Source organism: Loxodonta africana, chromosome 7, assembly GCF_030014295.1.
Source record: "Loxodonta africana isolate mLoxAfr1 chromosome 7, mLoxAfr1.hap2, whole genome shotgun sequence".
Taxonomy (NCBI): domain Eukaryota; kingdom Metazoa; phylum Chordata; class Mammalia; order Proboscidea; family Elephantidae; genus Loxodonta; species Loxodonta africana.
This window is the reverse complement of record NC_087348.1, coordinates 91,268,188-91,280,810: the sequence shown is the minus strand read 5'-3', so window position 1 is coordinate 91,280,810 and position 12,623 is coordinate 91,268,188. Positions and strand designations below refer to the sequence as shown.

The 12,623-nt window shown below is 39.7% G+C and overlaps 1 protein-coding gene across 3 annotated transcripts in view; it reads right to left on the bottom strand.

Annotated features, from left to right (window-relative positions):
* The window catches only part of PAAF1 (proteasomal ATPase associated factor 1), a 36,946-nt gene that overhangs the window by 11,895 nt on the left and 12,428 nt on the right, over window positions 1-12,623 (bottom strand). For 2 of the 3 annotated variants that reach the window (XM_003420047.4, XM_023538964.2), the window contains 3 exons: window positions 10,619-10,717; window positions 9,810-9,960; window positions 2,145-2,339 (listed from right to left, as the gene is read on the bottom strand). In XM_003420047.4, coding sequence (XP_003420095.1) covers window positions 2,145-2,339; window positions 9,810-9,960; window positions 10,619-10,717 — 445 coding nt within the window. The remainder of the gene's footprint in view (window positions 1-2,144; window positions 2,340-9,809; window positions 9,961-10,618; window positions 10,718-12,623) is intronic. The other variant, XM_023538963.2, reaches the window with a different exon arrangement.

Genomic DNA, 12,623 nt, shown 5'->3' with positions numbered 1-12,623 from the left:
CAACTGAGACCTGAATGATGAACAGAAGTCAGTCACGTGAAGAGTTGTGGGAGGTACATTCCAGACTAAGGGAAGAGCAAGGCAAAGGCCAGGAGGCTGGGTGAGAGACTGCTGTCCTGAAAGTACCAACAGAAGGCCTGTAGCTGGAACAAGTGGGCCTGGCACAGGGTAGTTTGACATGAGGCTGGAAAGGAATGTAAGGGTAGAAAGTTAAAGGGTTTATTGTATGCCATAGTAAGGATTTAGGATTTTAATATATGTATAAAGGGAGGCCATTGTAGGGTTTTGAATAGGAGAGTGATATGACTCGATTTATGTTTTTTAAATGACGACACTGGTGGCTCTGAGGAGAATGGATTATAGGAGAATAGTATAGGTAGTAGTATAGGCAAAAGATGATAGATTGGACCAGGATATTGGTGCAAGGGGAAAGAAGATAAGGGTAAAGATAGAGGCAGAGGTCAAAGCAGAGGCAGAGGTAGACAGGTAGGTGTCAAAAAATTAGAAACACTTTGGAGGTAAAGACGACAGGCTTTGCTGTGTGGAACATTAGGAAAGGGTGAGTCATGAATGAATCTCAGACTTTGGGCTTGATCAATGGGCAGACGGTGGTGCCATTTACTGAGACAGGGAAAACAGAGTTGGGTGAGAGGAAATAAAATACCCCATGTTAGACAAGGTAAGATTGAGATGTCTATTAGACAATCAAATAAAGTCTGAATTTCAGTTAAGAAGCCTGGGCTTCAGGTATACTTTTGGAAATCACCAGCTTAAATTCAATATTTAAAGCTACGGGACTGATGAGATCATCTAGAAAAAAGAAGTAATTAGAACAGAGGGTACAGGACTGAAAAGTGTGGCCCTCCAATATTTAAAGGAAGAATAGAGAAGTCTTATAAAAGGAGACTAAGCAGCAGCAGCCGGTGAGAGAAGAAGAAATCCGGTTAGTGTGGTAATATGGATACCAAGAAAGAAAAATGTTTTGAGGAGAGGGGTTTACCGTGTTGAGCATCAACAAGAGTTCAGCTAGAAGAGCACAGAGAAGTAATGCTGGATTTGGCAACATGGGAGTCATCGGTAACCTTGACAAGAGCCATTTCAGTCAAGCAGTTGGGGCATAAACCAACCTAGAACAGGCTAAATAGTAACTGGGAAGTGAGAAGTAAAGAAAACAGGACTGTTTTCATTTAAATTATTTCAAATAAACTAATTTTTAAAAGCTTAACTTTGCTTGAAATAATATCTGTGAAATATTAGCTTTAAATGGGATATATGTATGTATATATATATTATACTAAAATATAACTTAAAAATGTATACTGACTAAAAATGACCTTGCTCACCACTAACTGCACATTTATCACTCTTTAGGAAACACAGCTCTACCTATTAATTCCTAAAGAAGGCTAGGGAACATCTCGTGGCCAGAGATAGTTTTAACAGGAGCCCTTGGACCACAGTGAGTTTACACAGGAAGTTTAAGAGAAGAGGTAGAGCACCTGAGTATGTCAAAATAGAGGGGCAAAGATGATGGTAGAAAAAAACAGTCCCAAGGAAACCGAGAAGCGATTATTAGTCTATTAGCATAGGAAAATAAGAATGAAAGTTGTCTTCTTAGTTCATTCCTCGTTCTGACTCACCAGTCAGTGTTTCCCGTCACTAATACTCCAAATGTATCTTTTTTTACACAGCACTCAATTTCACCTCTAAGCTTTTTTTTAATGCAAACTGCTCCTACCTCTACCCCTTGCCTAGCTCTCAACCTTGAAGTATCCTTCCCATTCCTATACGTTCAATTCAGCCATCAAGGTTCAAGCCAACTACTACTGTGACACCTTTCTCATCTATATTAACCTAAATTACTCCCTTCCTCTGAAACCTATTATTATTTGCATTAACAATCGCTAATGTATTTTAGCCAAAATGGTACGATACAGGCATTAGTCTCATCTGCTAAATTAGCCTGTATTCACTGCAAAGCAGTGACTATGACAGATACTTTCTTTGTAGATCCCAAACCAAAAGAAACATTAGGTATTCAATAAATAGTAATCTTACAGTGAAAATAGAAATACTAGCTACAAAGCAGGAAGGGATGACGAAGAAAAGGGGAAACTAAGGCAAACAGATCCTTATCAACTCACTGGGCATCTGCTCAGGGGAGCCAAGGTTTATGGAGTTGTCAGCAGCACCCACAGCCACTCCATTGATGGAAGAACCACAGTCTGTAACAACTCCCAGGCAGGCTGAGCGCCCACAATCCCAAAGTCGTGCTGTTCCATCTCGAGAACCAGATACCACATTCCTTCCCCGATCAACAATTGCTGTATCCAAGACACCTGGCCAAAGAAAAAAAAAAGTCCCTAAGATGGAGTAGGCAATGAAGAACTTACAAGGGCAGAGAAGACGGATCTGGATGAGTGATTTCATTTGTTTAATAAGCATGAACTGGGTATGAACCACATTCCGGGCATGTTCAAGTGCTGGAAAAACAAAACCACAGTAAACAGAACACAGTCCTTGCTTTCCAATGGCTCAAAGACTCACTGTGACAGAGACATGGAAAAACAATTTCTGGATTTAATTTTAAGTGGAGTGTTCTAGAGCTGTGGTTTTCAAACTCCTGTTTAAGCTTTTACTTTGGCTTCAAAACTCTTTTTATAAACAAAAAATTAAGTAGACATCTTTGAGAACTTGGATTGAAAAATCAGTGCTGCTTCCACTAAGCTGAAAAATGTAATAACCAAGGGCTATTACAACTTCTAATTCTTTGCTGAGATTTCAGTACTTCAGAAATGACCACCCAGACCAAGTCCCTGCCCACACAGAACTTACACTCTACCTAGAGACTGGGGTGGATATACACACGTACAAGTATTTAAAATAGGGATAAATGCAATGGAGAAAAGGCAGGATACATAAGACAGGAAGTGGTAAAGGCAGTGGGGTGTTATTTTACATAATGGTCAGGAAAGGCCTCTTCAATACTGGAGCAGATACCTGAAGCAAGTGCAGGAACAAAGAATGTGGCTATTTGAGGCAACAGCATTCTAGGCCTGTTTAAGAAACAGCTGGGCCATTGTGGCCGGACCACAGGCAGCAAGGTGGAGAGTAATAAAGTCTCAGAGAGATAAGAGGGATCATTGTAAGGGCAAAATAGGCTCTTACAAGGGCTTTAACTCTGAAGATTCTGAACAGAGGAGCAATAAGATCTGACTTGGATTTTAAAAGAATTTCTCTGGGTGTTGTGTTGAAAATACAGTAGGAAGCACAAAAGTGAAGCAGTGAGACCAGGAGGTATCAGGAGGCTACTGCTATCTTATAGCAAGAGATGATGGTGGCTTGGACCAAGGTGATAGCAATGGAGGTGATGGGAAGTGGTTTGATTCTGGATATATTCTGACTATTCCAAAATACACAGGGATTAACAATTCTAGTAATTCCTTACTTGACCCCTCCTTTGCACCAGACGGCTAGTGGTTTTTATCTACTATTTAAGATTTGTACTATTTGACACCATCTTTGTAAGTAACTTCTGGGCAGAGACTGAGTTTTAATACGTCTTATAATATTTAATATAATGGTTTACCGGATTAATGCAAATGATCCACCAAATAGATGGTTTACTTGAAAGGCTGAGCACGTGGGAACATAGAGAGGGAATGAAAAGGGTGTCTGGAGCCTTCCTCACATTCATCCTGAAGAGCTGACAGGTGTAAGGAGTTATGTAAGACAACACAAAATTAATGCCCAAATGAATTGTTTAGACGATATGTATTACAGGTCTGGATTTTACTACATTTTAAAAATACCCAAACATGTAAAATAACAATAGCATATTTATCACTTTTTTAATATTCCAATTGAGAATAAAACATCTCTAAATTATTTCTCCCCCAAAAAACCTACCAATCTCTTATAAAGGGAAGATGCTCTAGCGCTCTCTCTATTGTTATTAGACGCCGTCAAGTCGGTTCCAACTCATAGTGACTCTATGTACAACACAACGAAACACGGCCTGTTCCTGCACCATCTTCATAATCATTATGTTTGAGCCCATTGTTGCAGCCACTGTGTCAATCCTTCTCGCTGAGGGTCTTCCTCTTTTTTGGTGACCCTCTATATTACCAAGGATGATGTCCTCCTCCAGGGACTGGTCCCTCATGATAACTTGTCCAAAGTACACAAGACAAAGTCTCACCATCCTCTCTTCCAAGGAGCACTCTGGTTGTGCTTCCTTCAAGACAGGTTTCTGGATCTTCTGGCAGTCCATGGTATATTCAATATTCTTCACCGACACCATAATTCAAAAGCATCAGTTCTTCTCTGGTCTTCCTTATTCGTATGCATATGAGGCGACTGAAAACATCATGGCTTGGGTCAGGTGCACCTTAGTCCTCAAAGTGACATCTTTGCTTTTTAATGCTTTAAAGAGGTTTCTTCCGGCAAATTTGCCCAACACAACGCATCTTTTAATTTCTTGACTGCTGCTTCCATGGCGCTGACTGTAGATCCAAGTACAATGAAATCCTTGACAACATCAATCTTTTCCCCATTTATCCTGATGTAGTTTATTGGTCCAGTTGTGAGAATTTTTTTTTTTTATGTTGAGGTATAATCTATACTGAAGGTTGTAGTCTTTAATCTTCATCAGCAAGTGCTTCAAGTCCTCTTTGCTTTCAGCAACCAAGGTTGTGTCATCTGCATAACACAGGTTGTTAATGAGTCTTCCTCCAATCCTGATGCCACATTCTTCTTCATATAGTCCAGCTTCTCAGATTGTTTGCTCAGCATACAGACTGAATGAGTAGGGTGAAAGGATTCAACTCTGACACACACTTATCCTGATTTTAAACCACGCGGTGTCCCCTTTTTCTGTTCTAATGACTGCCTCCTGGTCTATGTACAGGTTCTGCATGAGCACAATGAAGTGTTCTGGAATTCCCATTCTTCGCAATGTTATCCATGATTTCTTATGATCCGCACAGTCAATAAAACACAGGTAAACATCTTTCTGGTATTCTCTGCTTTCAGCCAAGACCCATCTGACATCAAAAATGATATCCCTTGCTCCATGTGTTCTTCTGAATCCAGCCTGAATTTCTGGCAGTTCCCTCTCGATGTACTGCTGCCATCGTTTTTGAAAGTTCTTCAGCAAAATTTTACTTGTGTATTGTTATGGATTGAAATGTGTCCCCCCAAAATATGTGTGTCATCATTTCAGATCAGCGCCTGATCTCTAAAACCTACATGATACTGCAAAAACTCAACTGCAAAAAGACAACCCAATTAAAAAAGGGGCAAAAGATATGAACAGACACTTCACTAAAGAAGACATATGTAGCTAACAGATATATGAGGAAATACTCACAATCATTAGCCATTAGAGAAATGCAAATCAAAACTACAATGAGATTCCATCTCATTCCAACAAGGCTGGCATTAATCCAAAAAACACAAAATAATAAATGTTGGAGAGGCTGCGGAGAGACTGGAATACTTATACACTGCAGGTGGGAATGTAAAATGGTACAACCACTTTGGAAATCGATTTGGTGCTTCCTTGAAAAGCTAGAAATAGAACTACCATACAATCCAGCAATCCCACTCCTCGGAATATATCCTAGAGAAATAAGAGCCTTTACATGAACAGATATATGCATATCCATGTTCGCTGCAGCACTGTTTACAATAGTAAAAAGAGGGAAACAATCAAGGTGTCCATCAACGGATGAATGGATAAATCAATTACGATATATTCACACAATGGAATACTCATTAAAGAACAATGATGAATCTGTGAAACATTTCATAATATGAAGGAATCTGGAAGGCATTATGCTGAGTGAAATTAGTCAGTTGCAAAAGGACAAATATTGTATGAGACCACTATTACAAAAACTCAAGAAACAGTTTAAACCGAGAAGAAAATATTCTTTGAGGGTTATGAGAGGTAGGAGGGAGGGAAGGAGGGAGGGGGTATTCACTACTTAGACAGTAGATAACTACTTTAGGGGAAGAGAAAGACAACACACAATACAGGGGAGGTCAGCACAACTGGACTAAACCAAAAGCAAAGAAGTTTCCTGAAAAAACTGAATACTTTGAAGGCCAGTGTAGCAGGGGCAGGAGTTTGGAGACTATGGCTTCAGGGGACATCTAAGTCAATTGGCATAATAAAATCTATTAAGAAAACATTCTGCATCCCACTTTAGACAGTGGTGTCTGGGGCCTTAAACACTAGCAAGCAGCCATCTAAGATGCATCAATTGGTCTCAACCCACCCGGACCAAAGGAGAATGAAGAACACCAAGGACACGTGGTAATTATGAGCCCAAGAGACAGAAAGGGCCATGTAAACCACAGATTACATCAGCCTGAGACAGGAAGAACTAGATGGTGCCCAGTTACAACCAATGACTGCCCTGACAGGGAACACAACAGAGAACCCCTGAGGGAGCAGGAGAGCAGTGGGATAAAAAAAAGACCCCAAATTCTCATTAAAAAGACCAGACTTAATGGTCTGACTGAGACTGGAAGGACCCCAGAGGTCATGGCCCCCAGGGCTTCTGTTAGCCCAGGGCAGGAACCATTACCAAAGCCAACTCTTCACACAGGGATTGGACTGGACAATGGGATAGAAAAATATGCTGGTGAAGAGTGAGCTTCTTGAATCAAGTAAACCCTTGAGACTATGTTGGCATCTCCTATCTGGAGGGGAGATGAGAGGGTAAAAGGGGTTAGAAGCTGGTGGAATGGACATGAAAAGAGAGAGTGGAGGGAAGGAACGGGCTGTCTCATTTGGGAGGGAGCAATTAGGAGTATATAGCAAGGTGTATATGAATTTTTGTATGAGAGGCTAACTTGATTTGTAAACTTTCACTTAAAGCACAATAAAAATTAAAAAAAAAGAAAATGTGTGTCACCTTGGCTAGTCCAGGATTCCCAGTATTGTGTGACTCTCCACCATTTTGTCATCTGATGTGATTTTCCTATGTGTTGCAAATCCTGTCTCTATGATGCTAATGAGGTGGGATTACGTTAATAAGGCAGGACTCTATCCACAAGATCAGATTGTATCTTAAGCCAATCTTTTTGGAGAGATAAAAGAGAGAAGTGAGCAGAGAGACATGGGGACCTCATACCACCAAAACAGCACTGCCTGGAGCAGAGCTCGTCCTTTGGACCTGAGGTTCCTATGCTGGGAAATTCCTAGACCAGGGGAAGATTAATGACAAGGACCTTCCTCCAGAACCGACTGAGAAAGCCGTCCCCTGGAGCTGACGCCCTGAATTCAGACTTCTATCCTACTAGGGTGTTAGAGAATAAATTTCTCTTTGTTAGAGCTATCTACTTGTGATATTTCTGCTATAGCAGCACTAGATAACTAAGACACATGTGATATTAATGATATCGGTCGATAATTTCCACATACGGTTGGATCACGTTTCTTTGAAATGGGCACAAATATGGTTCTCTTCTACTCACTTGGCCAGGTAGCTGTGTTCCAAATTCCTTGGCATAGACAGGCGAGCACCTCCAGCGCTGTAACCATTTGTTGAAACATCTCAATTGGTATTCCATCAATTTCTACAGCCTTGTTTTTCACCAGTGTCTTCAGTGCAGCTTGGACTTCCTCCTTCAATACCATTGGTTCTTGATCCTATGCTACTTCCTGAAATGGCTGAACATCAACCAAGTCTTTTTGGTATAGTGACTCTGAGTATTCCTTCCATCTTCTTTTGATGCTTCCTGCATCATTCACTATTTTGCCCATGAATTTCTTCTTCAGTTCTTTCGGTTTAAGAAATAACGAGTGTGTTCTTCCCTTTTGGTTTTCTAACTCCGGGTCTTTTGCACTATTCATTACAATAATTTACTTTGTCTTCTTGGTCAGCCCTTTAAAATATTCTGTTCCGCTCTCTTACTTCATTATTTCTTCTACTCTATTTAGTAGCTCTACATTCAAGAGGAAGTTAGAAAGTCTCTTCTGACATCCATTTTGGTCTTTTCTTTCTTTCCTGTCTTTTTAATGACCTCTTACTTTCTTCATGTATTATGCCCTCGATGTCATTCCATAACTTGACTGGCCTTCAGTTATTACTGTTCAATGCATCTAATCTATTCTTGAGATGGTCTCCAAATTCAGGTGGGACATACTCAAGGTCATATTTTGGTTCTCGTGGACTTTAGTTTTCTTCAGCTTCAACTTAAATTTGCATATGAGTAGTTGCTGGTCTGTTCAGCAGTTGGCCCCAGGCCTTGTTCTGACTGATGATATTGAGCTTTTCCATTGTCTCTTTCCACAGATGTACTCAATTTGATTGAGTACATCTGTGGAGGTCCACGTGTATAGCTGCTGTTTATGTTGCTGAAAAAAGGTATATGCAATAAATAAGTTGCTGGTCTTGCAAAAATCTATTATTTTCCAGTGTCGATTCTATCACCAAGGCCATATTTTCCAACTACCGATCCTTTGTCTGTTTCCAACTTTTGCATTCCAATTACCAGTAATTATCAACACATTCTGATTGCATGTGTGATCAGTTTCAGACTGCAGAAGCTGGTAAAAATCTTCAATTTCTTCTTTTTGGCCTTAATGGTTGGTGTGTAAATTTGAATAATAGTTATATTAACTGGTCTTCCTTGTAGGTATATGGATATTATCCTATCACTGACAGTGCAGTATTTCAGGATAGATGTGGAATGTTCTTTTGACGATGAATGCCATGCCATGCCATGCCTCTTCAATCTGTCATTCCTGGCATAGTAGGCCTTACTAATGTCTGATTTAAAATGGCCAATACCAGTTCATTTCAGCTCACTAATGCCTAGGATATCAATCTTTTTGTGCTCCATTTCATTTTTGATGACTTCCAATTTTCCTAGATTCCTACATTGTATATTCCAGATTCCAATTATTAATGGATGTTTGAAGCTGTTTCTTCTCATTTTGAGTTGTGCCACATCAGAAAATGAAGGTCCCGAAAGCTTGACTCCATCCATGTCATTAAGAACAACTCTACTTTGAGGAGGCAGCTCTTCCCCAGTCGAATTTTTAGTGCCTTCCAACCTGAGGGGCTCATCTTCTGGCACTATATCAAACAATGTTTCACTGCTATTCATAAGGTTTTCACTGGCCAACTCTTTCAGAGATAGACTGCCAGGTCTTTCTTGCTAGTCTGTCTTAGTCTGGAAGCTCTGCTGACACCTGTCCACCATTGGTGACCCTGCTGTTACTTGAAATACTGGCGGCATAGTTTCCAGCAGCATAGCAACATGCAAACCACCACAGGATGACAAACTGACAGACATGTGAGGCTGTCTCTACTATCTGATATTAACTGGTTATATGGTTAATTCATTATTAAACTCTGAACTGTGATCTAAAATCTATGAGAATCAAAAGTCAGTACCACGTTCTATCTCTTAATTCTGGTGATGCAGCCATTTGCCACTTAGCTTTTACTCACTCTTCAGCCAAAGGACTAATGATGAGAAAATGTAGTCCCCTCTATCTCCCCCCGCCCCAACACATATAGATGATCTCTTGGAAAGGTTTTTTTTTTCCCTTATCAATTATGGCAAAAGCTATCTGTGTAATGCAGTTAGTTCTAGGTAGAAATAACAAAACTAACAAAGGAATTTCTATTCCTTGGGAAATAGCAGCTAATCTAAATGACGAGTTAGATGAATTATTTGTGTTTTTGTGGGTTAACTAGCTTCTGTTTCTTTTTTGGTGATTCGTCTCTGAGGATCATTAGAGAAGCCTTTCAGGGAAAAAAAAAATCACCCATCACCCTTCATACCTCCTTTGTGACCTTTGAGGGTTACTACACAGCTAGCATCCTCAGCTGACCAGATCTTCAACTGGGCATCCATTCCCCCACTCAGAACCACAAGGCCTGATGGGAAAAACCTGCAACAATTCACATCAAACACATGTCCTTCCAATACTCTCTGGAAAAACAAAAGAAAATTCCATGCTAGTTCTCTTGTTCATCCCTTGATATTCTCTCATTTCCCATATCCTTGATCTCTCATACGAAATACCTACATGCTAAATCCACATGCTGCGCTGTAAAACTAAGGATGTCCAAAAAATCTCTTTAGCTCATTTGTCAACAGGTAGTGCTCTGAGAGCTATGTGGCTCCCTTTCCTGGGCTTTCGCTACAGATGTTGTGGAATCGAATTCCACGGCTCTCACGGTCATCCACAGGTCTAGTTCTAACATATAAGGAGCTAATGATGCATGGTGACTCTTTTATCCATCTTTTCTAAAATCTTTCGTATAGGTTAGAGAGCTAAGCCTTTTGTTCAGTGTAATAACCTAGCTACTTTATTTTGGAAACCAACCATAGAAGACAGTTCACACTAAGGAGACTACCCATTTAGACATCCACTGGCCTGGCTCCTCCAATGCTCCAGTTCCACTCTGTTCTGGCAAATCACCAGGTTTGGAGATGTTCTCAGATTTACAAATGAGAGAATAGAGACTAATTAAAGTACAGTAGTCCTACATTTTTAAAATGGGCCACTCTTCCTTCCATGACCCAGGCCATGGTTTCTCAAACCATCCCTTATGCATAAGGCCCTTAATATATCCAAAGCCATTACTCTGAGTTCTCCATTGGACGCCTGCCAGATCTTCATGCTCCCATCGGTACTAGAAGACACGCCAAGGCCTCCTCCACTGGAAATGTCCAGGCATGTTATCTGTTCAAAGAGAAAACAACCAGTGTTTAAAATGATGAAATGGTCTTATTCTGTTGAAATATAAACTTCCCCAGTTGAATACTCCTCCAAGACTTCTTGAAACCCAGGCTCCATAGCATGTTAAGTTAAAGCCACCAACCTTCCAACAAGACCAGACCAACACCTTTTATTTCTCCAAATGAAAAGATATTCCTGTGATCATCTGTAGTCTCTTATTTCATATAAAAAGTTCTCCCTATCACAATATTTTCTCCTTTTATGATGTTGCTTATTGGTATAGTTGTATTTTTGTTTTCTTTATGTTGAGATTAATCCATACTGAAGGCTGCAGTCTTGATCTTCATCAGTTAAGTGCTTCAAGTCCTCTTCACTTTCAGCAAGCAAGCTTGTGTCATCTGCATATCGCAGGTGGTTAATGAGTCTTCCTCCAATCCCAATGCCATATTCTTCTTCATATGGTCCAGCTTCTTGGATTATTTGCTCAGCGTACAGATTGAATAGGTATGGTGAAAACATACAACCCTGACGCACACTTTTCCTGATTTAGAACCCCTTGTTCTGTTCCAATGACTGCCTCTTGGTCTACATACAGGTTCTACATGAACACAATTAAGTGTTCTAGAATTCTCATTCTTTGCAATGTTATCCATAATTTGTTATGATCCACACATTCAAGTGCTTTTACATAGTCAATAAAACACAGGTAAACATCTTTATGATATTGTCTGCCTTCAGCCAAGATCCATCTGACATCAGCAATGACATCCATTGTTCCATGTCCTCTTCTGAATCCAACTTTAATTTCTGGCAGTTTCCTCTTGATGTACTCCTGTAGTGGTTTTTGAATTATCTTCAGCAAAATTTTACTTACCTGTGATGTTAATGATATTGGTCGATAATTTCCACATTCTGTTGGATCCCTTTCTTTGGAATGGGCACAAATATGGAGCTCTTCCAGTCAGTTAGCCAAGTAGTTTTTCCCAAGCTTTTTTGGCATAGATTAGTGAGTGCTTCCAGCATTACATTCATTTGTTGAAACATCTCAACTGGTATTCTGTTAATTCCTGGAGACTTTTTTTTTTTTTTTTGCCAATGCCTTCAAAAAAAATTTTTTTTTTTCAGTGCAGCTTGGACTTTTTCTTTTAGTATCATCAGCTCTTGATCATATGCTACCTCCTGAAATGGTTGAACGTCCACCAGTTCTTTTTGCTACAGTGACTATGTATTCCTTCTACCTTCTTTTGATGCTTCCTGCATTGTTCAGTATTTTGCCCATAGAATTCTTCAAAATTGCAACTCAAGGCTTGTATTTGTCTTCAGTTCTTTCAGCTGGAAAAATGCCGAGCGTGTTCTTCCTTTTTGGTTTTCTAACTCCAGGTTTTCACACATTTCATTATAATACTCTAGTTTGTCTTCTCACGCTGCCCTTTGAAATCTTCTGCTCTGTAGCTATTACTATTATAGTTATTAATAAAGGCTTTATGATACAAGTTCACAGCAGTTATCTTCAGAATGCAGAAATATGAATGATTTTCACTTTCTTTTATATTTCTTGTATTTTCATCACTAAATATATATTTGTTTTGTAATAACGGTAAACAATAAAAAAAAAAATAGCTATTTTAAAAAATGTTCCGCACAGTAAGAAGTGAAAGGCTTTAATATAATCAGTTTATCCACCTGTTTCTCACTTCTCCTTTCAAAAAGTCCACGGTAGTAGAAAAGGGTTTATCACAAAGACCTTTGAAAATTATTTCTCAATATGCTGCACTTGGAATTTTGAGAAAATGTCCCGGTCCTATAGGCACGTGGACAGGCATATATGAGCAGCAACCTATTATGTAAAACATTAGCTACTATCTTTATTACCCAAAAGCCAGTAAGAAGCTCTGCTAGAAAACATATA